Genomic DNA, 27,916 nt, shown 5'->3' with positions numbered 1-27,916 from the left:
CCATTGTTTAAGAAAGGAGGCAGGGATAATCCAGGAAATTATAGGATGGTGAGCCTGACGTCTGTGACGGGGAACTCTTGGAGAAGATACTGGGGGACACGATATATGCACATTTGGAAGAAAATAGATTAGTTAGTGAAAGGCAGCATGCTTTTGTAAGGGGAAGGTCATGTCTTACTAATTTGAATTTTTTGAAGACGTGACAAAGATAGTTGATGAGGGAAGGGCTGCGGACGTAGTTTAAATGGACTTTAGTAAGACATTTGATAAAGTCCCACGTGGCAGATTGGTACAAAAACTAAAATCAAATGAATTCAGGGTGGGCTGGCTAGATGGATACAAAACTGGCTTGATCATAGAAGACAGAGTGTAGACTGGTAACTAGTGGTGTTCCACAGGGATCAGTCTTGGGCCCTCTGTTGTTTGTAGTTATATACAAACGATCTGGAGGAAAAATGTGGGTGGTCTGATTAGTAATTCTGCAGATGACACTATTATTGGTAGAGTTGCTGACAGTGCCAACGATTGTGAAAGGATACAACAGGGGATATGGATAGATTAGTGACTTGGGCACAGAAATGGCAGATGGAGTTTAATCCAGATAAATGCGAGGTGATGCATTTTAGAGGATCAAATTTAGGTGTGAATTATACTGTAAATGACAGAACCCTTAGGAACATTAACATTCAGACGGATCTGTGCATGCAGGTCCACAGTTCCCTAAAAGTGGCAAAACAGAAGGCCAAGGTGATCAAGAAGGTATATGGCGTGCTTGCCTTCATCGACTGGGGCATGGAGTACAAGAGTTGGCAAACCATGTTGCAACTATGTAAAACCCTTGTTCAGCCACATTTGAAGTATTGTGTGCAGTTTTGGTCGCTATACTGCCAGAAGGGCGTGAAAGCTTTGGAAAGAGTACAGAGAAGTTCATCAGGATGTTGCCTGGACTCAAGGGCATTGGCTATGAGGGAAGGTTAAAAAGACTAGGGGTAACAAGGTGTAGAGCTGGATAAACACAGCAGGCCAAGCAGCATCTGAGGAGCAGATTTTCTGAAGAAGGGTCTAGGCCCGAAACGTCAGCTTTCCTGGTCCTCTGATGCTGCTTGGCCTGCTGTGTTCATCCAGTTCTACATCTTGTTAGCTCAGATTCTCCAGCATCTGCAGTTCCTACTATCGCTAAAAAGACTAGGATTGGTTTCACTGGAAAGACGGTGACTGAGAGGAGACCTGAGAGATGTCTACAAAATTATGACAGGCATAGGTAGAGTGGATAGTCAGAGGCTTTGTCCCAGGATTGAATTTTCAATTATAAGGGGGCACAGTTTCAAGGTGAGAGGGGGAAAGTTTAAGAGAGATGTGCAAGGGAAGTTTTTCATGCAGAGAGTGGTAGAGCCTGGAACACACTGCCAGAAGAGATGGTGGAAGCAGGTTCATTTAAGAGGCATCTGGACGGTTACATGAATAGGGAGGGAATAGAGGGATATAGACTGAATCAGAGCAGAAGTTTTGTTTATTAGATTAGTTAGGACATGATGATTGGCACAGACTTGGAGGGCCGAGGGGCCTGTTTCTGTGCTGTACTCCTCTTTTGTTCTTTGTTCTCTTTTGTTTGTTCTTTTGTCTCTATCTCTCTGCAATGACAGGATGACACTTCTGTGTCATGCTCAACACTTGCCCTCAGACCCATTTTTGTGTCATCCACGACTTGGCTACAATACATGTACTTTCCTTAACCAAGTCATTCATACATATCGTAAACAATTGTGGACCCAGCCTTGATCTCTGAGTGACACTACTGGTTACAGGTTGGCATCTGAAAATGACTCCATTATCCCAACTGTCTTACCACAAATTAGGCAGCTTAATAAGGTTTCTTATCAAACATCTTCTGAAATCCAAATATACTACATCCACTGCTTCAGCTGTATGTATCCTGCTTGTCACCTCCTCAAAGAACTCCAGTAAATGTACCAAGCATGATTTCCCATTCATGAAGCCATGCTGATTCTTATCATACTTCTAAATGCTCTGTCATTACATCCTCTAAAAATAGACTTCAAAATTTTCCCAATAACAGACATTAAGTGAACTGGCCTATCATTAGCTTTTTGTTGGTCTCCTTTCAAATCTAAATAAAGGCATTACATAAGCAGTTTTCCAGTCCTCAGACTTTTCCAGAATCTAAGGATTTCTGGAAGATTACTTCCAGCGCATCCACTACCTCTCCTTAAATATCTTAGGATGTACCTCATAAGGCCCCTTACTATTTTTTTCTGTAGTGTTAGTTATTAGGTTTATTTCCTTTCCTCCATTTGCCCCTTGAATATTTAGTAATTTTAGAGTATTATTAGTGTTGTGTACTGTGAAGACGGCTCCAAAATATTTATTGAGCTCCTCTGCCATTTCTTGGTTCCCCATTATTATTTCCCCATCCTCACTCACTAAGGGGTCTATGTTCATTTTGGCTTCTCTCTTCCTTTCTATGTAATTAAAGAAGCTTTTATTGTCCATCTTGGTATTATTTGTAAGTTTACCCTCAAAGTTTCTTTTCTCCCCCTTTATTGCTTTTGGTCATCAACTTTCTTTGTTGCTAAACTCCTTTCCCAGTTCACTCTGGCCAGCTCTGCCCTCATTTCTTTGTAATTATCTTTATTTTAAGCTTAGCACATTTGTTTTCATTAAAGTTCTTCCCCCTCAAACTGAATGCTAAACTCTACTAGCTACGGTCACTGTTTTCTAGGGGCTCTTTTACACTCACATCATTTATAAATGTGCCTCATTGCACATTACCAGATTCAAAACAGCCTGATTCCTGATTGGATCAACAACATATTGCTCTAAGAAACTGTTCGGAACACACACTATCAATTCTTCCTCATGGTTTCCTATGCCAATCTGACTATCCCAATCCACATGAAGATTGAAGTTACCCACAATTTATATACAGCCTTTGTTATGTGCCCTCATTTCTCTGCCCCAACGTGTATAGCTACATTAGGCAACCTATGCAATGCCCCTATCCGTGTCTTTTTCCTTTCTATTTCTTACTTCCAGCAATATGGATTCTTCATTGTCCAATTCAAGATCATATCTTGCTATCTTACTTATTCTATCCTGTACAAACATTGGTTCCTCACCACCATTTCCTTCATCAACCCTTTTGAAAAGTGATGTACTGCCTGAATATTTAGTTCCCAGCTCTGATCTCCTTATAACCATGTCTCTGTAATGGCAATAAGATCAGACCCATTAAACTGTGTTTTTGCAGTTAATTCATCTATTTTGTTCCAGTTATTGAGGTTGGTTGGCTCGCCGAGCTGGTTTGTTGTTTTGCAGACGTTTCATTACCATGCTTGGTAACATCCTCAGTGCAGCCTCCGATGAAGCGTCGGTGTGTTTTCCCGCCTGGTTTTTAAACTCTGGGGTCCGTTGAAATGGATTGCCTCACTTCCGGGTTTCCTTCGTAGTGGAATGTATATGGGGTCGAGTTCAATGTGTCCACCTTGAAGTGAGGCAATCCATTTCAACGGACCCCAGAGTTTAAAAACCAGGCAGGAAAACACACCGACGCTTCATCGGAGGCTGCACTGAGGATGTTACCAAGCATGGTAATGAAACGTCTGCAAAACAACAAACCAGCTCGGTGAGCCAACCAACCTCAACACCCACAACCCGAGCTACAGATCTACTCCAAAACCTTTGTTCCAGTTAATTTTGCCTTTTCAACATTTTTCCCCTTTTGACCTATTTACTATTGTTTTTCAATGTTCTTCCACTCTGTCTCTTACTGTCCCATGCTGGGTATTTTTTTTCTAAATTCATTCATAATATTTGGGCATCGCTCACATGTATTGACAATTCCTTAATGCCCAGAGGGCAGTAAAGAGTCAACCACATTGCTGTGGGTCTCAAGTCACATGTAGGCCAGGCCTGGTAAGGAAAGCAGTTAGGTTCCCTAAAATTAATTAGTGAATCAGATGGATTTTTCTGAGCGTTGACAATGGTTTCATAGTCTTTATTAGATTCCTAATTCCAGATTTTTTTTTACTGAATCCAAATTCCATCATCTGCCATGGCATGGTTTGAACCCAAATTGTTATCCAAATAGTTGTGCTGTAATTCTACCATATCGTCTTCATTTGTAAGCCTATGTTTCCCAAAACGTACATCACTCCACCCTCGTCACTTTATAACCCTCACTACAGCCCAAATTATTCGATTCAGCAGAATATTGGTCCCAGCATGGTTCAAGTGAAGCCTAACTTCCTTCTACCCCGACACTAGTGCCAGGGGAAATAATATACATTCATCTACCCTGTCTTTTCCTGTAAATATCTTGAAGATGTCAATCAGATCACATCTTAACCTTCCAAATTCTAGAGAAAACAGATCTAATTTATTTAAGACAACAAGGTGCAGGGCTGGACGAACACAGCAGGCCAAGCAGCATCATAGGAGCAGAGAGGCTGACATTTCGGGCCTAGACCCTTCATCAGAAAAGGGGGAGGGGAAGGGGGTTCCGAAATAAATAGGGAGAGAGTGGGAGGCGGATAGAAGAGGGATAGAGGAGAGGATAGGTGGAGAGGAAACAAACAGGTCGAAGAGGCGGGGATGGAGCCAGGAAAGGTGAGTGTAGGTAGGGAGTTAGGAAGGGGATAGGTCAGTCCAGGGAGGACGGACAGGTCAAGGGGGTGGGATGAGGTTGGTCGGTAGGAGATGGAGGTGCGGCTTGAGGTGGGAGGAGGGGATAGGTGGGAGGAAGAACAGGTTAGGGAGGCAGGGACGAGCTGGACTGGTTTTGGGATGCGTAAGGGGAGGGGAGATTTTGAAACTTTCAGGGGAACACAGACTACCTGGTCAGATAGGATGATCAGTGGCAAATGGCTTTCAATCTGGATAAATGTGAGGTAATGCATTTAGGCAGAACAAGCAAGGCAAGGGAATGAACAGTAAGGTCCTGGGAAGCACAGAAGATAGAGGAACCTTAGAATGTATTTACACCAGTCCCTTAAGGTAGCAGAAGAGGTAGGTAATGTGGTTAAGGCAGCAAATGGGACACTTGTCTTTATTAACTGAGATAGAGTTGAAGAATATGGAGGTGATGCTAAAATATATAAAAAGTTGGTCAGGGCACAGTTAGACAACAGTGTCCAGTTCTGGAATCCACATTATAAGAGGGATGTGACTGCACTGGAGAAGGTGTGAAGGTAAACACAGAATCAATACAGAAAGTGGCCCTTTCGGCCCATCAATCTGTATCGCCAAGAATACACTAAATATAAATTAGTCACATTTTCCTACATTAGGCCCATAGCCTTGAATGTTATGATATTTCAAGTGTTCATCCAAGTACTTTTTAACAGGTTGTGAGGTTACCCATCTCAAGTATCCAGTGCAATCCAGACCACTATCATCCTCTGGGTGAAAACAATTTCCTCAAGTCCCCTCTAAACAACCTGCCTTTCAACTTAAAATTATACCCTTCTGTTAATAAACTAAGGGAGCTAGGTCGCTTTCTATCCAACCTGTCCATGCCCTCATAATCTTCCAGCACAACATCGCATTATAGAAAAACATGCTATAGAAATGACAGGGCATATGGGAAAAGCAGGATTAAGGGCAGACCACCAAGAAATATCATTCAAAATCACTCAAAAGCGCCATGCCAGTCACTTGTGTGAGCCTTGACACGTATAATCAAATAAAATCTTTTCACCTACAACATAGTCTGCATCACAGCCTAGCCCATTGCTGATTTGACCTGACATTCCATTGGCACAGACTTCAAGATGGATTTTCAGATAAATGAAGTACAGGTATCTGACCTTTCTTTTCTATGTAGCCCATTGACATTGAAGTTAGTTGTAGGACTAAAATGCATCATAAACCCAAAATAGTGTTGTAAAACAGCAAGTAACACAGACAAATTTTGGTATAAATAGTTACATGAGCAAGTTCAAAAGTTCTTACATATTAAATATGTAACAAAATCTAGGCAAAAATACTACACACAAAGGTGCATGTTTTAACAGCACTCACATTATTTGCATTTTTTCAGCATAAACTCTTCAATCTAAGGCTTTACATATTTTCCTAATAAGACAGTTGTTCCCTTTGTGACATTATGTTTGAGGTTTATGACATATAATCCAATAACCTTTTTCAAATGAGCTCATTTTGATTTACTCTGAACATTTATACCATCTGCAAGGATCCAGAAAGAGAAATTTTCCTTTGACAAAGCCCACAATGTCAACACGTAGTCGACGGAACCGTGTTATAACCAACACAAGGTTGCATTTTAGAAGTAGTGTTCCCCTATATTCGTCAATCGCGTTATAGCCAATTCACATTGCCAGAACACACATTATAGCAGATCTCCCTGTACACCTTTATCAAGTCCCCCATCAACCTACTCTACGTCCCCAGCCCCTCTTCAGAGCTCTATCAGAGGCAACGTCCTAGTGAATCACCTCTGCACACCCTCCAGTGCAATCACATCTTTCAGTTTGCAGAACCAAACCAGTGATCCAGGAATCTAAATCCAGCTGTAGGTGAAACAAAAACCTGCACAGCTCCAAAGTAACCTCGCTTTTCTTATAATCTATGCCTTGACTGATAAAGTCAAGTGTCCAGTATGCCTTAACTACCCTACTAAATTGCCCTGCTGCCTTCAGAGATTTGTGGACAAACATGCCAAGATCCCTCTGTTCCTTTGAGCTGCCTAGGGTTCTAAAAATTCATTGAGTATTCTCCTGTTTTGTTATTTCAACAGTTCATTTCCTCACACTTATCAGGATTAAATTCCATCTGCCACTGATCTGCCCATATGATCAATCAATCTAAATCCTCCTTTCACCCAAGACCTTCTTCCTCCCGGTCAACTATCTGGCTAATCTTCAAGTCTGCAGCTTACTTATCACCCCCACCCACGTTCTCATCTACATCGTTTATATACTGTATGAAAAATATGACATCCATCACTGATCCTTATGATATTCTACTGGATGCTGGCCTCCATTCTCACAAACAGTCTTCTACCATCAGCCTCTGTCTCCTGCCACAAAGCCAATTTTGGATCCAATTTTCCAAGCTATCCTAAATCTCATGTGCTTTTACCTTCTTTATCAGTCTCCCAAATGGGACCTGGTCAAAGCCCTTACTGAAATCCATTTAAAGTACATCAACTGCACTATCCTCATCTAAAATTAACCAGTTCTGTTAGGCATCATCCCTCTGACAAAGCCACGTTGACTGTGCATAATCAAACCTTGCCTCTTCTCCTTCAAAGTTTTCTCCACTCACTAGTCTGGCATTCCCTGGTCCATCTCTTACCAACATCTTAAAGTGGAACCACACAAGATGTCCTCCGGTCCAGGTATGAATTAAAAATTTGGGTCAGGGTGCCGTCATTTCCTCCCTCGTCTCCCATCCAGACCTGGGGATTTGTCCACCATGAAACCCGCTAAACCTCCAATACCTCCTCACTCCCTACAGCAAATTGCTCAAGAACAATCCATGATTTTCTTGAATTCTGTACCTACATCATTGTTGTCCTGACCAAGAGAGATTTGAAGTACTCATTTAAACAGTCTACCAATGTCCTCTGGCTCCACACACACATTCCTCCCTCTGTCCTAAATGTGTCCTACTCTAGAATCACAGAATACAGTATGGAAAGAGGCCATTAGGTCTGCACTGACCCTCCCAAGGGCATCCCAATCAGATCCAGCCCCCTACTGTAACCCCGCATTTACCATGGCTAATCCACCTAGTTTGCACATCCCTGGACACTACAGGGCAATATTGCATGGCCAATCAACCTGAAATGTGCATCTTTGTGGAAGAAAACCAGAGCATCTGGCAGAAACCCAAGTAGACAAAGGAAGTACATGCAAACTTTACACACAATCACCTGGAATCAAACCCAGATTGTCCCTGGCACTGTGAGGCAGTAGTGCTAACCACTGAACCACCTTGATTATGCTGTTTTTCTTGATGTACTTGTAGACTCCCTGATCTTTGCCCCAGCAATGTTTCTTCACCTCCCCGTCACCTCCTAATTCTTTATTACGTTCCTCCTCACATTCGTTGATTTGCACCCATTGTACCTGTTATATGCCTCTCTTTTCCTTTTTATTCAGTCCTGAATCATCCAGGGTCTCTGGGCCCGCTTCTCAACTAATCATCCTAAAGGGAAAATGTTGAGCATGCGCTCTCCCCTACGTCTTTTTAAATGCCTGCCACTGTTCTGCTGCAAGTTTACCTGCCAGTAAATGTTCCCAGTCTACTTTGACCAGATCCTGCCTTGTATTAATACAATCTGATTTCCCCAAACCAAAACTGTTTTTGACAGTCCATCTTTTTCCATTTCCATAACAAGCTTAAAACGTGTGGTGAAATCAGGATTAACGTTTTGGTTCCAGTGACTCTTCTTCAGAACTTATGGTAGCAAGAAAACTCTGTTTTATATGCAGAAAATAGAGTGGGGGTGGAGGGGTTAAGGAGTAGATGATAGGTGGGAGTAGAGCCCAAAGACAGAGAAGAACTGTTAGACAGACAAAGGAGTGGATGACGATCTGGCTAGGAGAGTGAATGGCTGTTAATAGAGACTGTTAATGGCTAACAATAGGTTGTGTGTAATAGCAGACTATGGGATAAGGCGGCCTGGTGTGTGGGGTTGGTGGCTAGGACATGGGACAGTTCAGGCCTTAAAATTATTGAGCTTGATATTGAGTCTGGATGGCTGCAGGGTCCCCAAGTGGAAAATATAGTGTTGTTCTTCCAACTTGCACTGAATTTCGCTGAAGCAATGAAACGAGCCTGAGATACTGGCCAGGGAACAGGGTGGTTTGTTGAAATGGCAGGCAACTGGAAGCTCAGGGTCATTTTTGTGGGCAGAAATTGTCACCTAGTCTACACTTCATTTCCTCAATGTAGAGGAGACCACATTGTGGGCAGAAAATGCAGTAGATTAGATTGTGAGAAGTGCAGGTAAAGTGTTGCTTCACCTGGAAAGTATATTTGAGCCCTTGAATACTAAGGAGGAAGGAGATAAATAGGCTGGTGTTACACTTTCGGAGATTGCAGGGGACGATGCTGTGGGGCTGTGGGGGCGTGTTGGGAGCGAAGAAAAGTGGACCAGGGTTCCCAGACAGAACTTTCCCTGTGGAAGGTGAACAAGAGAAGGGAGGGGAATGTGTGTCTGGTGGAGGCATCTCGCTGGAGTTGGCGGAAATGGCGTCTGATGATCTACTGGATGTGGATGCTGGTGGGATTGTAGGTAAGGACAAGGGGAACCCTATCGCTGTTGCAGGAGGGAAGAGAGAGGCTGAGGGCAAAAGTGCGGGAGATGGATCGGACCCAGTTGAGAGCCTTGTCAACAATGGTGCTGGGGAATCCTCAGTGGAGGGAGAAGGTGGACATTTCGGAAGCTCCCTTATCTAAGTTGGCCTCATTGGATCATACAGTCCAGGTGAAGCAGCACTTTACCCGCACTTCTCACAATCCAGTCTACTGCGTTCACTGCTCACAATGTGGTCTCCTCTACATTGGGAAAACAAGGCATTGACTGGGTGACTGTTTCTCAAAACATCTATGTGCTGCCTGTAAAAATGATCCTGAGCTTCTAGTTGCCTGCCACTTTAACACACCACTCTGTTCCCCGGCTAACATCTCTGTCTCAGGGTCCCTGCAGTGCTCCAGTGAAGCTCAGCACAAGCTGGACGAACAATACCTCATTTTCCAATTGGGGACCCTGCAGCCGTCTGGACTCAATAGCGAGTTTAATAATTTAGTTCTAGCCCCCTACCCCACACACCAGGCCTTGTTATCATGTAGTCTGCCATTATACATCACCTATTGTTCGCTATTAACAGTCTCCATTAATAGCTATTCACCCTCCTAGCCAGATCGTTATGTACTCCTTTGCCTGTCCAACTGTTCTTCTCTGATTCTTTGGGCTCTATTCCCATCTATCGTTCACTCTATCTTCTGCATATAAACTGACATTTTCCTAGCTACCATCAGTTCTGAGAAAGGACCCAAAACTTAACCCTGATTTCTCTTTACAGATGCTGCCAGACCTGGCGAGCTTTTCCAGCAACTTCTGTTTTTGTTTCTGATTTACAGCATCTGCAGTTTTTTTGGTTTTTAAAATGTATGGTGTTGTGATCACTATCACAAAAACACTTCCCGACTGCCACCTTGAATAATTGTCTAGTTTCATTCCCCAGGGTCCACCGTTCCACTGTACCGGGTAGGACCATCAATGTGTTGATATAAAAAGCTTTCCTGAACACATTTGAAGAAATCTACCCCTCTAAACACTTTATACAATAATTACCCCAATTAACATTGGGTAGTTGAACTCTCTTAATATAATTATTACTTTTGCACACCATCCAGTATATTGACTGTAAATCTACTCCTCAATCGCCCACTGACTGTTTGAGGGCCTATAATACACTTCTAACAGTATGACTGCCCCTTTTTTATTTCTACACTCTACCACAAAGCCTCATTTGACAACCCTTCAAAATATCATCCTTCCATACTGCAGTAACTGATTCCTTAGTTAATAATGCAACACTACCTCCTCTTTTAGCCCCCCCGTGTCTCGCCTGAAGATTCGATTTGCCGGAATATTGTGTTGCCAGTCCTGTCCCTTCCTCAACCATGTCTCTATGATGGCAACAACATCACAATCCCATGTATCAATTCACATCCTTAACTCATCTGTCTTACCTATAACACTCCTAGTATTACAGGCCCTCCAGTCTTACCTTACTCCCTTGACACACAAGACAGCCAAACATCCTGTGCCTAGATTCTTTTTCTAAAGTATAATATGTCACTATTCAACTAATGCACTGTCCCCTCACCTGCCAAACTAGTTTAAACTCCTCCCAACAACACTAGCAAGACCTCCCGTAAGGAGCTGATTCCATTCTGGTTCAGGGGCAGACCATCCCACTTGTAGAGGTTGCATCCTCCCCAGAAATCGTTTCAGTGATCCAGGAATCTAAAGCTCTCCCTTCTGCACCAATTCTTGAGCCATACAATCATCCACCCTAATCTCCAAAACCCCCTGGTATGTGGCATTGGGAGCAATCTGAGATTACAATCTTTGAGGTACTGCTTTTTAATTTTTTGCCCAGATCCTGGAACTCTTGATGCAAGATCTCATGCCCTTGTTCTACCTATAACATTATTACCAATGCGTACCATGGCCTCATTCTTACAGCCCCGCTTCAGGATGCCCTACAACCATACGGTGACTTCCTTGACCCTGGCATCATGGAGGCAACATACCATCTTGGTGTCACATCTGCAACCACAGAAACACCTGCCTGTTGCTCAAATAAATCCCCTATCTGCTCCTGCTTATTCAGACCATTTGTAGTTCCAGTGCACTTTCATCGGCTTCCAAAAATGCAAAACCAATCTGCGAGCAGGACCCTAGGTGACTCTTGCACTATCTGCATGTTCCTCTTTGACTGCCTGGTGGTCACCTATTCCCTTTCTTCCTCACATTCCTTCAGCTGCAGTGCAGCCACCTTTCTAAACTCATTTTCTACGCAATTTTCAGCCTCAGAGATGTACTACACAGTGTTGGCAGCCACCACTCGAGCTGCGAAACACAGAGTTCAGGTTTGTGCAGTTGGGAGCAGTTCCTGCACACATTGTCATCTTGAATGTCAGTAGGATCCAGGACTTACTAAGAGTGGGGTTTTTTTGATTAAATGTTGTTATTGAGATCTGTCATTTGATTAAACTTTTAAAATATAAAAACATAGGTACTAAGCCAACCTGGAGCAGTGTTTTTAGAACAGTAAGACTGTATAATTTTCTGGGTCTGTACATTGTTAAGGTGCATGGATGGCCTTTAGTGGAGTGATATGCCCTTCCTGTTGGATGAGAGAGATTAGGGAGAATTTCCACGTTACTGATGATTATGTCTGTATGGATCGGTTTGAGCAACAGTTAGAAGCAATGAGGAATTTACAGGAGCTAGGGTGTGATGGATGGCAGTTTCAGGAAGGGAGATAAACTGAAACTACACTCAGGTAGATAGGTGATCTCCAGGAAGAGTAAGAGAGAAAGACAGGTAGTGCAGGAGCCTCCTGTGGCTATCCCCATCTCAAACAAATATGTTGTTTGGAAAAAGTAGGGGGTGATGGACACTCAGGAGAATGAAGCACTGACAGCCAGGTTTCTGGTACCGAGACTGGCACTAACGTAACAAGGGGTACACCAGGTTCCAAGCAAAATAGTTAGAGGCACAGACAGATAATTCTTGGACCGAAAGCAAGACATGAGAATGGTGTGTTGCCTCCCTGGAGCCAGGATCAAAGCTATCACAGAGAGGGTGAAGAATATGTTCAAACGGAAGTGGGGCCAGCAGGAGATCGTTGTACACATTGGATCTAATGACATAGGATGTAAAAAGATGAGATTCTGAGGAGAGAATGTAGGAAGTTAAAAATGAATTTTAAAAAGTAGGTCCTCAAAGGTAGTAATACCTGGATTACTCCCACTGCCACGAGCTAGTGACGGTGGGAATAGGAGGACAGAGCAGATGAATGCGTGGCTGAGGAGCTGGTGCAGGGGAGAATGATTCATGTTTTTGGATCGCTGGAATTTCTTCTGGAGTAGAAGTGACCCGTAAAAGGAAGGGGGCTAATATACTGGTTTGAAGATTTGCTAGAGTTGCTTGGGAGGACTTAAACCAGGACGGGGTAGGGTGGGACTCAGGGAGACATTGAGGAAAGAGATCAGTCTGAGACTGGTACAGTTGGGAAAAAGAGTAAGTCAAACAGACAGAGCAGGCAGGAACAAAGTCAAGAATGAGGTAGGACTGATAAATTAAACTGCATTTCTTTCAATGCAAGATGCCTAACAAGTAAGGCAGATGAACTCAGGGCATGGTTAGGAACATGGGGCTGGGACATCATAGTAATTAGAGACTTGGCTCAGAGATAGACAGGACTGGCAGCTGAATGTCCCAAGGTGTACATGCTATAGGAAGGATCAAAAGGGGGGCAACAGAGGAGAGGGAATGGCGTTTTTGATTAGGGATACCATTATGGCTATATTTAGGGAGGATATGCCTGGGAAAAAGTCCAGGGAAGTTATTTGGGTGGAGCTGAGACTGTACTATCAACCACCCACAATAGTCAGCGGGAAATTGAGAAACAAATTTGTAAGGAGATCTCAGTTATCTGTAAGAATAATAGGATGGTTATGGTAAGGGATTTTAAGTTTCCAAACATAAACTGGAACTGCCATAGTGTTAAGGGGTTGGATGCTGAGGAATTTGTTAAAGGTATACATGAAAATTCTCTGATTCAGTATGTGGATGTACCTGCTACAAAAGGTGCAAAACGTGACCAACTCTTGGGAAATAAGGAAGGGCAGGTGACTGAGCTATCAATGGGACAGCACTTTGGGGCCTGGGACGACAATTCTATTAGTTTGAAAATACTGATGGAAAAGGATAGACCAAATCTAAAAGTTAAAGTTTCTAAATTGGAGGAAAGCAAATTTTGACGGTATAAGACAAGAACTTTCAAAAGTTGATTGGGGCGGATGTACATAGGTAAAGGGATGGCTGGAAAGTGGGAAGCCTTCAAAAATGAGATAACGAGAGTCCAAAGACCATATGTTCCCATTAAAGTGAAGGGCAAGGCTGGTAGGTGTAGGGAATGCTGGATGACGAGAGAAATTGAAGTTTTGGTCAAGAATAAAAAGGAAGCACATGTCAGGTATAAACAGCAGAAATCAAGTAATTTCCTAGAAGAGTATAAAAGCAGTAGGAGTATACTTGAGAGAGAAATCAGGAGGGCAAAAAGGGGACATGACATAGCTTTGGCAAATACGGTTAAGGAGAATCCAAAGAGATTCTACAAATACGTTAAGGAAAAAAGGGTCATAGGGAGAGAACAGGGCCGTTAATGATCAGCAAAGCCACTTATGTGTGGAACCACAGCAGATGGGGGGAGATACTAAACGAGTATTTTCCATCAGTGTTTACTGTGGAGAAGGATATGGAAGATAGAGAATGTGGGGAAATAAATAGTGACATCTTGAAAAATGTCCATCTTACAGGGGAGGAGGTGCTGGACACCTTAAAATGCATAAAGGTGGATAAATCCCCTGGACGTGATCAGGTGTACCCTAGAACTCTGTGGAAAGCTAGGGAAAAGTTTGCTGGGCACCTTCCCAAGATATTTGTATCATTGGCAGCCACAGGCGAGACTGGAAGTGGGTTAATATGGTAGCACTATTTAAAAAAGGTGATAAGTAAAAGCCAGGGAACTATAAACTGGTGAGCCTGACATCAGTGGTAGGCAAGTTGTTGGAGAGAATCCTGAGGGACAGGATTTATACGTAAAGGCAAGGACTGATTAGGGATAGTCAACATGGCTTTGTGCATAGGAAATTGTGTCTCATGAACTTGATTGAGTTTTTTGAAGAAATAACAAAGAGGATTGATGAGGGCAGAGCAGTGGACGTGATCTATATGCACTTCTGTAAAGCATTCGACAAGGTTCCTCCTGGTAGAATGGTTAGCAAGGTTAGATCACACGAAATAGAGGGAGAACTAGCCATCTGAATACAGAAATTGGCTCAAACGTAGAAGACAGAGGGTGATGGTGCAGGGTCCCTTTTCAGACTGGAGGCCTGTGACCAGTGGTGTGCCAAAAGGATCGGTGCTGGTCTACTGTTTTTTGTCATTTATATATATGATTTGAATGTGAACATAGGAGGTATGGTTAGTAAGTTTGCACGTGACACCAAAACTGGAGGTGTATTGGACAGCAAAGGTTACCTCAGAGTACAATGGGATCTTGGTCAGATGCATCAACAGGCCGTGGAGCAGCACATGGAATTTAACTTAGATAATTGTGAGGTGTTGCATTTTGGAAATGCATATCAGAGCAGGACATATATTTAATGGTTCTGAGGAGTACTGATGAATAAGGAGACCTTGGAGTGCAGGTTCATAGTTCCTTGAAAGTGGAGTTACAGGTAGATAGGATATCGAAGAAGGTGTTTGGTATGCTTGACTTTACTGGCCAGTGCATTGAGTATACGAGTTGGGAAGTCATGTTGTGGCTGTACAGGACATTAGTTAGGCCACTATTGGAATAGTGAGTGCAGTTCTAGTCTCCCTGCTATAGGAAGGATATTGTGAAACTTGAAAGGGTTCAGAAAAGATTTACAAGAATGTTGCCAGGGTTGGATGGTTTGACCTATAGGGAGAATCTGAATAGGTTGTGGCTATTTTCTCTGGAGCATCAGTGGCTGAGGGGTGACCTTATACAGGTTTATAAAATCACGAGAGGCATGGATAGGATAAATAGATGAGATCTTTTCCCTAGTGTGGGGAGTCCAAAACTAGAGGGCATAGGTTTAAAGGTGAGAGGGGAAAGATTTAAAAGGGACTTCAGGGGCAACTTTTTCACACAGAGGGTGATGCGTGTATGAAATGAGCTGCTAGAGGAAGTGGTGGAGCCTAGTACAATTACAAGATTTAAAAGGCATCTGGATATATGAACAGGAAGGGTTTAGAGGGATATGGGCCAAATGCTGGCAAATGGGACTAGATTTATTTAGAATGTTTGGTCGGCATGGATGAGTTGGACAGCTGTTACAGCTGTTTCCATGCTGTATATCTCTATGACTCTGTATGACAGGCCACACATTCCCCTCATTTGCACCACTGAAAGTTATTACTGAGTATTACTAGCTAACTTTACTTTCCTAATTAGTTAATGTAAATGACAATCCCCTTAGCTTTCGACTTTAGTCTTACAAACTACGAACCAAACAAAAAAGTAAAAAGCACTTATTTCACTCACTGAATTATGCTGTTTCAAATTCTCAGAAACACACTTTCACTTAAAAGTTTCTGTCCCAGCTGCTCATACGAAGTTTACCGAGGACATTGCTTGGGCTGGGATGATTTAGTTACGCTATAGGCTAGAGTATTGTGTGCAGTTCTAGAATCCACTTTATCCTTTTTACTGGACTTAAAATGCTAACTCTGCTTTGTCTCCACAGAAGCTGCCAGTCTTGTTGACATTTTCCAGAATTTATTTTTGTTTTAGATTTCCAGCATCTGCAATTCTTTGCTTTATTTCTTTATCTTTATTTCAGGGTGGCACAGTGGCTCAGTGGTTAGCACTGCTGCCTCACAGCGCCAGGGGCCCGAGTTCGATTCCAGCCTTGGACGACTGTCTGCGTGGAATTTGCACATTCTCCCCGTGTCTGCGCGGGTTTCCTCCGGGTGCTCCGGTTTCCTCCCACAGTCCAAAGATTTGCAGGTTAGGTGAATTGGCCATGCTAAATTGCCCTAGATTAACAAGGTGTAGAGCTGGATGAACACAGCAGGCCAAGCAGCATCATAGGAGCAGGAAAGCTGACGTTTCGGGCCTAGACCCTTCATCAGAAATGGGGGAGGGGAAGGGAGTTCTGAAATAAATAGGGAGAGAGGGGGAGGCGGATAGAAGATAGGTGGAGAGAAAACAGACAGGTCAAAGAGATTACGAGAGAGTTGCAGTGGGAGAGAGATCCCCTGAAGTTTGTCCGGAGGGAGGAGGGTAACTTCTTCAGGGTAGGCATCCTTAGAAGAGGCTTCGCAGTGGGGTTAAAATTGTATCAGAGATAGTAGGAACTGCAGATGCTGGAAAATCTGAGCTATCAAGGTGTAGAGCTGGATGAACACAGCAGGCCAAGCAGCTGCGTAGGGGGATGAGACTGCGTGGGATGCTCTGAGGTTCGGTGTGGACTTATTGAGCCGAAAGGCCTGTTTCCACACTGTAGGGATTCTAATTATAATTATAATTATAGCCAGGGGTTGATCATGGTTCAATGAAGAGTGCAGATGGGGAGGCCAAGAGCAGCACCAGTCATATTTGAATGACGAAGCTACAAAACAGGACAACTTGCATGCCAAACAGCAAGTTCTGCAGTCCTGCACATCCACTGTAAACGTTTGTGGACAATTAATAACTCAGTGGAGGCACCAATACCCTCATCCTCAATAATGGAGGAGTCCAGAACATTACAGCACAAAATATGCCTGAAGCATTCGCAACAATTTTCAGCCAGAAATGCCAATGGACAATCTATCTTAGCCTCTTCCATAATTCCCCAACATCACATATAAGATTCTTAAATGGCTCAACAGGATAAATGCTAAGGTGATGCACATCCTCATAGGACAGTCTGAGAGCACAGTCTCAGAAGAAAGGGGTGCCAATTTAACACCAAGTTATGATGAAGAATTTCTTCTCTCAAAGGGCTGAGGAATAGAGAAGGCTGTGGGGCAGAGTTTTTGTGTATACTTGAAACTGAGATAAAGTTCTTGATAAGGTGGGGAATTAAGGATTATGGGAAAACATAGGAAAGTGGATAAGGAATGTCGAATCAGCCATGATCTTATTGAAGGACAGTGCAGGCTCGAGGGGCCAGTTGTCAGCCAATCTAATATGTTTGAATTTTTTTTGCATTTTAACATTACTTTCTGTAGGTAATGAAAGGTAGTTTATATATAAGATGTTTAAAAGTCACTTTTATAAGGCTTAGCTAAGAAGAGCACATAAGAGGTACACAATGAGATGGCTAGTAGATTTAGAGAAGTTATAACACAGCAGGATCAGTGAGATAGAAAGGTGGCTGTCAGGAAAAGTAAGAAGATAATTCAGAAGTCTCCAGTGGCTACTCCTCTATCAAATAGATATTCAGTTTTTGGTACTGTTGGATGGGATAGTCTCTCAGAGGAAAATAGAAGGGATAGTCAGTTATTGGACACTGGGAACGATTCTTATGTTTGGCAGCATTTAACAAAATTTAATAGAATTATTGTTATCAGGGACTGTCCTGCTATGGGCATAGACAGGTGATGTTTAGGATGTTTTGTTGCTTTCCTGATGCTAGGATTAAGGGTGTCTCTAAACGATTCAGGCATTTTGTTAAATGTGAGATTGAGAAGCTGGAAATTATCGTACACATCAGTAGGAATGACGTTTTAGGAAAAAGATTAAAGATTAAACAATGAGAATTTAAGAGGTTGGGCAGATTAAAAAACAGAACCTTAAAAGTGGTATTCTCTGTTTTACTCCAAATGCCAAACGCAAATGAGGGAAGGAACAAAAGGATAAAGGAGATAAATCAATGACTTAAGAGGTGGTGTATTGTTCTGGGATTCAGGTGTTTTAGACAGTTAGAATCTCTATTGGAACAGAAAAGACTTGTTCAAAAAGGACGGGTTTAACCTGAACTGGAAAGGAACCAATATCTTAGCAGAGAGATTTGCTCATTCCATTAAGGGAGACTTTATACTGATTGGAAGGGGAAAGAAGAGGAGGAATTCGAAGTTGCAGTGTAAATAGGAATTGATGGGAAAGGGTTCTGAATGCGAAGAGAGCAAGTCAATTAGAAATGAAAGACAAGAGAGAGTCAGAGTACGTAATAACTCTGAAGAACCGAACTGCATTTATTTCAATGTAAGGGGTCTGACAGACAAGGCTGATGAACTCAGGGCATGTTTAGGAACATGGGATTGGGATGTCATAGCTATTACAGAAACTTGGCTGAGAGATGGACAGGACAGCAACTCAATGTTCCTGGTTTTAGATGCTATACGAAGGATAAGAAAGGAGGCAAGAAAGGAGGGGGAGTGGCATTTTTGATTAAAGATTACATTAGTGCTGTAACTAGAGAAGATATCTTTGAAAAATTGTGGGTAGAAATTAGAAAAAAAGGAAAGAAGAGATCACTTTAATGGGTTGGTGATATAGTACCCCCTAACAGTCAGAGGAGAACTTAGAAACAAATATGTAAGGAGATCTCAGATACACGTAAGCATGATAAGGTCATAATAATGGGAAATTTTAGTTTCCAAATATTGACTGGGGCTACCATAGTGTTAAAGGTTTGGTTGGTGAAGAATTTCTCAAATGCGTTCAAGAAAACTGTCTTGATTAAAATGTGGATGCTTCAACTAGAGATGGAGTAATTCTTGACTTTCTTTTCAGCAATAAGGCAGGCCAGGTGACTGAAACAAAAATAGGGTAACACTTTGGGTGTAGCGAACATAATTCTACGGGTTTCAAAATGGTTGTGGAAAAGGACAAACCTTCTATAAAAAAGTTAAAGTGTTTAATTGGAATAAGGCAAATTTTAATGGTATGAGCCAAGAACTTTCAAAATTTGATTGAAGTAGACTGATCGCAGATAAATGGATGTCTGACAAGTGGGAGGCTTTCAAGAGTGTGATGATGAGAATTCAGAGGCATTATGTTCCTCTGAACATAATGAGTGAAAGATAAGGCTGGTAAGATTCAGGAACAATGGATGAATAAAGATATTGAGGTTCTACTCAAGAAGAAAAATGTCATTTTAGATATCAACAACTTGGTTCAATCGAATCTGTTAATCAATATAAAGAGTGTAGGGGCATCCTTAAGAAAGAAATCAGGAAGGCAAAGAGGGAATATGAGATGGCATTGGCAAATAAGGTGAAGGGTAATCCAGAGAGATTCTATAAGTACATTAAGAGTAAGAGGGTAACCAAACAGAGGGTAGGGCCCCTTAAAGATCAAGGAGGTCATCTTCGTGTTGAATCCCAGGAGATGGGACAGATACTGAATGAATATTTCACATCAGTTTTTATTGTGGAGAAAGAAATGGAGGCTGGAGAATGCAGAGAAATGAATTTTGATGTTTTAAAAACAGTTCACATTATAGAAGAGGAAGTTCTGGAGGCTTAGAGACTATAAAGGTAGATAACCCTCCAGCACCTGATCTAGTGTATCCCAGAACATTACAGGCAGGAAACTGCGAGACCCCTTGCAGAAATATTTGCATCATCAATAACTATTGGTGAGGTGCCTGATGACTGGAGGATGGCTAATGTTGAACTTTTGTTTAAGAAAGATTTTAAGGGAAAACTAGGGAACTATAGACCTATGAGTCTGACTTCAGTTGTGGGTAAATTGTTGGAGGTGACTTTAAAAGGTAAGATTTATGGGCATTTAGAGAGGTGAAAATTGTTTAGGGATAATCAGCATGATTTTGTATGTGGAAAATCACATCTCAAACTTGGTTGAGTTTTTTGAGGAAGTTACCAAAAGAATTGATGAGAGGACAGAGAAGTAGGCATTGTTTGCTTGGACTTTTTAGCCTTAGACAAGGTTCTGCACGGTAGAGTAATTAATAAAGTTAAGTCACATGGAATTCCAGGGGAACCAAGTGGACACATAATTGGCTTAACGGCAGGAGACAGAGAGTGGTGGTGGAGAGCTGTTTTTCAAATTGGAGGCTTGTCACCAGCGGTGTTCCACAGGGATCAGTTCTGGGTCCTCTTTTGTTCGTCATTTATATAAATGAATTGGATGAAAATATAGGAGGCATGGTTAGTAACTTTGTGGACAACAGCAAAATTGGTGGCATAGTAGGCAGTGAAGAAAGTTTACTAAGATTACAAAAGGATCTTGATCAAATGGATCAGTGGGCTGAAAAATGGTAGATGGAGTTCAATCTGGATTAATGCAAGATATTGCATTTTGGTACAACAAACAGGGATAGAAGGGCCTTGGGTAGTGTTGTAGAGCAGAGGGACCTCGGGGTTCAGGTACATAATTCTTTCAAGTTTGCATCACATATAGACAGGGTGATTAAAAAGGCGTTTAGTACACATGCCTTCATTGCTCAGTCCTTTGAGTATAGCAATTGGGACGTAATATTGAAGTTGTACAGGACATTGCTGAGGCTTCTTCTGGAATAATGTATCCCAGTTATAGGAAGAATATTAATAAGCTGGAGAGGGTTCAGAAGAGATTTACCAGGATGTTGCCAGGTATAGAAGGTTTGGGTTATAACAGAGGCTGGGACTTTTCTCACTGGAGTGTAGCAGGTTGACAGGTGACCTTATAGAATTTTATAAAATCACGAGGGGTATAGATAGGGTTAATTGTAGTTGTCTTTTCTCTCGGATGGGGGCTTCAAGACGAGGGGGCACATTTTAAAAGTGAGAGGAGAGAGATTTTAAAAAGATATGGGAGAAATTTTTTTTACACAGAGGGTGGTTCGTATGTTGAATGAACTTCCTGAGGAAGTGAGGGATATAGGTACAATCGCAATGTTTAAAAGACATTTGGATAAGTGCATGAATAAGAAAGACTTGGAAGCATATGTGATGGAGGGAAGGCGATGGCCCAGTGGTATTATTACTGGACTGTTAATCCAGAGACCTAGATAACATTCTGGGGTCCTGAGCTCGAATCCTGCCAGAGCAGACAGTAGTATTTGAATTCAATAAATATCTGGAATTAAGAATCTAATGATGACCATGAATCCATTGTCGATTGTCAAAAAAAAGCCCAATCTGGTTCACTAATGTCCTTTTGGGAAGGAAACTGCCATCCTTACCTCGTCTGGCCTACAATGTGACTCCAGAACTGCAGCAATGTGGTTGCCTCTTAACAACCCTCTGGGCAATTACAGATGGGCAATAAATGCTGCCTAGCCAGCGACACCCTCATCCAATGGATGAATAAAGAAAGATATGAGCAAGGAGCAGGCAGGTGGGACTAGATTAGTTTGGTATGGACTGGTTGAACTGAAGGACTATTTCTGTGCTATGACTCCATGAGATCAAGAAATGGCTGGAGGCACTTGATACTACAAAGCCTATGGCACCGACAACATTCTGGCATAAATACTATTTATTTGTGCTTCGGAACATGATGCAGCCCTAGACAAGATGTTCCAGTTCAGCCATAACACTGGCATATACTAAACAATGTGGTAAATTGCCCAGGTTATGTCTTGTGCACAAGAAAAATGACAAATCCAACACATCCAGTTACTAATCAGTCCTTTCTCAATCACAAATAAAGATGAAAAGCTCATCAACAATACTATCAAGCAGTACTCGCTTAGCAATAAACTGCTCACTGATGCTCAGTCTGTGTTCTGGCAGGTCCTCACAGCTCCTGATCTCATTCGAGCCTTGGTCAAAACATGGATAAAGGAACAGCAGTGCAGTTACAGTGATTATCTTAACATCAAGTGTGCATTTGACTGAACAGAGCATCAAAAACCCTAGCAAAACTGGAGTCAATGGGAATCAGGCAGCAAAACTCTTTGCTGGTAGGAGTTACGTCTGGCACTAAGGAAAATAGTTGGAGTGATTGGAGGTCAGTCATCTCACATCTCCAGGTCATCCCTTGCACAACCATTTTCAGCTACTTCATCAATTACATTTCCTCTGTCATAAAGTCTGAAATAAAGTTGTTGCTGACAACTGGACAGTGTTCAGCACCATTCACAACTCTTTAGATACTGAAGCAGTCCATGTACAAATACAGCAAGACTTCAGCCAATCCAAATCTGGGCTGACAAATGACAACATCGGTGTCACTCAAGTGTTTGGCCATGAACTCCAACAAGGGAGAATCTTTTCATTGCCCCTTAACATTCAATAGCATTAGCATTATTGAATCCCCCACTATAAACATCCTGGGAGTTATCACTGACTAGAAACTCAACTGGTCTAGCCATACAAGTATGTTGCTACAAGAACAGGTCAGAAGCTAGAAACCCAGCAGGGAGTAACTCACCTCCAGATCGCTCACAGTCTATTGACCATTCACAAGGCCCAAGTCAGGAATGTGATATATTATGCCCAATGCCTGGATGAATGCATCTGCGACCACACTCAAGAAGCTTGACACCATTCAGAACAAAGCAACCTGCTTGATGGATACCACATTGACAAACACATACTTCATCCACCACCAATGTTCAGTAGTAGTAGTCTGTACCATCTATGAGATGAACTGCAGAAATCTGCAAGGCTCCTCAAACAGCAACTTCCAAATCCACAAACACTAACATCTAGAAAGACAACCAGCAGCAAGCTCCCCTCCAAGCCACTATCTTCCTGACTTAGAAATATATTGCCATTCCTTCAGCATCACTGGATAAAAATCCTGGAACTCCCACAGCAAATGGACTGAAGTGGTTCAAAAAGGCAGCTCACCACTTTCTCAAGGGCAACAGAGAACAGCAATAAACACTGGCCCATAAAGTAACACCCATATCCCATGAATGATTTTTTTTTAAAATGTTGAACTTACCTCATGCTTACCAAGAAAAGCTTCCAAACATGGAAATGTGTAAACACTGCAAATGAAAAGAAAGAATTTTTCAAGGTTAGAAGTTGGAGCAGCTTACCACTCAGTCCACATATCTATTTTAAGCAATAGAACCAAACACTACAGAAAAGTTTCGACACGGTCCCACTTCTGACTCCCTCTCAAAAGAAAATTGCTTCAATGCAAAACAGAAGCAAAATGGTGTCAATACTGGAAATCTTAAAAAAAATTCAAGAAACTCTGTGGAGAAAGATACAGAATTAATTGGACTTCACAAGCTTCAAAATCTCCCCACCCCAGACCTCATCCCAAAACCAGCCCAGCTCGTCCCCGCCCCCGAACCCATCCCAAAACCAGCCCAGCACGACCCCGCCTCCTTGACCTGTCCGTCTTTTCTCCCACCTATCCGCTCCTCTCACCTCAACCCCAACCCCCCCCCCACCTACCAGCCTCATCCCCATCTCCTTGACCTGTCCGTCTTCCCTTGACTGAGCAACCCCCATCCTAACTCCCCGCCTACACTCACCTTACTGGGTCCATCCCCGCCTCCTTGACCTGTCCGTCTCCTCTCCACCTATTTGCTCCTTTATTCCACCTTCCATCCGCCTCCCCCTCTCTCTCTATTTATTTCAGAATCCCCTTCCCCTCCCCCATTTCTGAAGAAGGGTCCCGGCCCAAAACGTCAGCCTTCCTGCTCCTCTGATGCTGCTTGGCCTGTGCTCCTCCAGCTCTACACCTTGTTATCTGAGATTCTCCAGCATCGGCAGGTCCTACTATCTCTGAATCATTACTAGGGACTTAGTTTTAGACAAACTAATGGGGCTCAAGGCAAATAGGTTCCCTGAACTTCCTAAAAGTAGTAGCTACAGAGATAGTGGATACTTCAGTTGCAATTTTTCAAAAATCCACAGATTCTAGGGAAGTATGAGAGGATTGGAAAACTACCAATGTCACTATTCAAAAAGGGGGGAAGCAAAAAGCAGGTAACTACAGGCCAATTACTCTAACATCTATTGTTGGAAAAATGTTGGAATCAATTATCAAGGTAATAGTAGCAAATTTAGAAAATCCTAATCTAATCAAGCAGAGTCAGCATGGTTTCATGAAAGGTAAATCACGACAGACTAATGTATTAGAGTCTTTTGACGAAGTCTCAACCAGAGTGGATAGAGAGGAACCAATTAATGGATTGCATTTGGACTTCTAAAAGCCGTTTCACAAAATACCTCACAAAAGGTTCAGTCACAAGAACCAATGGTGATGGAGGTAGTAAACTGACATAGAGAGAGAATTGGCTAACGGGCAGGAAACAGCAAGTGGGGATAAAGGCTTTTTTTTTCAGATTGGCAATCTCTAACCAAAGGAGTTCCACAGGGATCAGTGCTGGGACCATTAGTGTTCACAATATATAGTAATGATTTGGAGGAAGGAAGTGAACGTACTACAGCGAAATTTGCAGATGATTTGCAGGGAGAACGAAAGAACCAACTTGCAGGGAGAACGAAAGAACAGTATATTTCAATGCAGAAAAACTGCAGAAAGCTGCAACACAAAGGGACTTGGGGGTACTTGTGCACAAAACACAGAAAGATAGCATATAGCAGTAGTAGGTAATGAGGAAAGCTAATGGAATGCTGGCCCTTATTTCAAGAGGTTGAAGTATAAGTGTTCGGATGTCTTACTGCAGCTGGTGATGGTGAGACCACAACTGGACTATTGTGAGCAGTTGTGGTCCACTTACTTAAGAAAAAATATTATTTCATTGGAGGCAGTTCAGAGAAGGTGCATTAGGAAGATCCCAGGTATGGAGGGATTGACTTATGAGTAAAGCCTAAACAAGTTGGGATTCTACTCTTTAGAGTTTAGCATTATTAATTAAGGAGTCAATTACTGCAAGAAAGAGAGATGATATCTTGGAAGGGTCCTCAAACGAGGCTTTGTGGGTAGAACTTAAGAATGTTAAGAGGGCAGCCACTATACTGGAAGTGTATTAAAGGCCCCTAAAGAGTCAGCGGGAGCAAACATGTAGACAGTTCACAGAGATGTGTAACAGTAACAATCGGGTTATTATACGAGCGGATTTCAACTTTTCCAACATAAATTGGGATCGTCATAGTGTTAAGAATTTAGAGGGGGCAGATTTCTTGAAAAGTATCCAGAGGAGTTTTCTGTATCAACACGTAAAAGGTCCAACAAGAGATGTGCAGTGCTGGGCCTGGTTCTGGGGAAAGAAGTGTTCAATGTGGCAGTGGGGGAACATTTTAGCAACAGCGACCAAAACATAGTAAAGTTCAAATGTGTTCTGGACAAGGAAAAGGTTGGCCTACAAAAAATGGCTTTGGATTGGGGGATGGCAGATTTTATTGAAATAAAAACCGAAAGAACTGCAGATTCTGTAAATCAGGAATAAAAACAAACTTGCTGGAAAAGTTCAGCAGGTCTGGCAGCATCTGTGAAGGAAACAAACAGAGTTAACATTTCGGGTCTGGTGACCCTTGCTCAGAGCTGATGGTGGCTGGGAAAATGTCAGTTTCTATGCAGAAAAAAGGGGAGGGGGATGGGTTAGGGAGTAAACGATAGGATAGAGCCTAAAGAGGGAGAAGAGCAATTGGACAGACAAAGAGTTGATAACAATCAGACTGGGAGGGTGAATAGTTGTTAATGGGGACTATTAGTGACTAATAACAGGTAGTGTGTAATGGCAGGCACGGGAGAGTTTAGGCCCTAAAATTATTGAACTCGATGTTAAGTCTGGAGGGCTGCAGAAAAATGAGGTGTTGTTCTTCTAGCTTGCATTGAGCTTCGCTAGAACACTGCAGCAAGCCAGAGACAGACATGTTGGTCAGGGAACAGGGTGGTGTGTTAAAGTGGCAGGCAACGGGTAGGTCAGGGTCTGTTTTGCGAGCAGAACGTTGATGCTCTGCGAAACGGTCACCTAGTCTGCGCTTGGTTGTGTACTCAGCTCCTTACTGCGCTCCTTATACACTCACGATTGTGTGGCCAAATTCTGCTGTAACTCCATTTACAAGTTTGCTAATGACACCACCGTAGTGGGTTGGATCTTAAACAATAACGAGACAGAGTACAGGAAAGAGATAGAGAGCTAAGTGGCATGGTGTAAAGACAACAATCTCTCCCTCGATGTCAGCAAAAAGGTCATCAATTTCAGAAAGCAGAGCAGAAGTGTCAGTATCAACGGATCTGAGGAGGAGATGGTTAACAGCTTCAAATTCTTAGGAGTAAAAATGATCGTCAACGATCTGTTCTGGTTCATCCACGTTGACACTACGGTTAAGAAAGCACCTCAATGCTTCTAATTCCTCAGAAGACTAAGGAAATTTGGTATGTCCACAATGACTCTTACCAAATATTATAGATACACCATAGAAAGTATCCTATCCAGGTGCATCACAGCTTCCTATGAAAATTGCTGTCTACAAGACTGCGAGAAATTACAGAGTTGTGAACACAGCCCAGTCCATCACGAAAACCAGCTTTCTTTCCATTGACTCCGAATAACACTTCCTGCTGCCTCAAGAAAGCAGCCAACATAATTAAACCACCCTCCCCACCCCAGTTATACTCTCTCCCACCCTTTTCCATTGGGCAGAAGATACAAGAGTTTGAATATATGTATGAACAGATTCCAGAACAGCTTCTTCCTTACTGTTATCAGACTTTTGAACAGAGCTCTCATATATTAAAGTTAATCTTTCTCTGCATCTTCTCTGTAGCCGAAACACTATGTTCTACATTGTATTCTATTACCCTGATCTAATTATGTATGGTATGATTTGCCTTTTCACTGTATCTCAGTAGATGTGACAATAATAAAATAAAATAAAACTTGAGGGGTCATCCAGAAAGTATATTACTCTAAATATTCACAATACACTGTACAAGTACACTCGCTTTGCCCTTTGGAGTGTGTTCACCTTGTGTCATCTTTCAAAGGGTAATGGAAAACATGCTCCAAGGGGTGCCCAGAGTGGCAGAGTATTGGGGTGACATTTTAATCTCTGGAGCTACTGTAAAGAAAGTGAAGAGTTTGAAGGAGGTCTTTACAGCAGTTTTTCTGAGGCAGACATCTGGTTAAAAAAGGAAAAGTGTATGTTCCAGGTTAACAAGGTAACATATCTTGCATACAGAGTCGACAAGGATGGATTACAACCTGTTGAAGAGATAGTGAAAGGCATTAAAAGGGTTTCCGATTCCAAGGAAAACCACAGAGTTGAAGCTTCTCATAGGTCTCAAAAATCACCAGGGGGAGATATGGTCCACATCAGGAACTTGGGTTCCGGCGCTCCAGGAATCCTGGGAGTTATCCTTAAACAGGGCCAGAAGCATACATGGTCAAAACTAGGCAGCAGATTGTAAAAAAAAACATATCAATCACCTCCGGGGGATCCTTCCACAGAGATGGTTGCTTCAAAGGACACACCACCAAAAACAAGCCCCCTACAGCGACTCTTCGACATCGTTCACAGAATAGACATTTACCTACTTGTTACATGCTCCTCAACCAGACCCAGAAAGGAACAGTATTAGTGCCATGGGCAAAATGATCCAGGAGGCCTCATCATCACAGGAGGGAGGGGGAGTCCTTGGACTTGGGGGAGGGAGGGATGTGATAACTCCAACAAGGCCCAGGGGGAATTAGCAATTAATCTCCCTGTGGAGCTTGTTGAGTATGAATTCTCAGTGGCCTGCCCAGCTGGAATTCATCACCAGAGCCCTTCAGACTC

General features: G+C 42.5%; 1 protein-coding gene across 1 annotated transcript in view; it reads right to left on the bottom strand.

The window, feature by feature from the left end:
• Positions 1 to 27,916, bottom strand: part of LOC125485439 (synaptonemal complex protein 2-like) — a 105,138-nt gene that overhangs the window by 63,929 nt on the left and 13,293 nt on the right. The window contains exon 4 of the mRNA XM_048608200.1: positions 23,154 to 23,199. Within this exon, the coding sequence (XP_048464157.1) occupies positions 23,154 to 23,199 (46 nt within the window). The remainder of the gene's footprint in view (positions 1 to 23,153; positions 23,200 to 27,916) is intronic.

This window comes from Rhincodon typus, chromosome 19, assembly GCF_021869965.1.
Source record: "Rhincodon typus isolate 14 chromosome 19, sRhiTyp1.1, whole genome shotgun sequence".
NCBI classification, from domain to species: domain Eukaryota; kingdom Metazoa; phylum Chordata; class Chondrichthyes; order Orectolobiformes; family Rhincodontidae; genus Rhincodon; species Rhincodon typus.
Note: the sequence above shows the minus strand (reverse complement) of the source record. Positions and strands in the feature narration are given on the sequence as shown.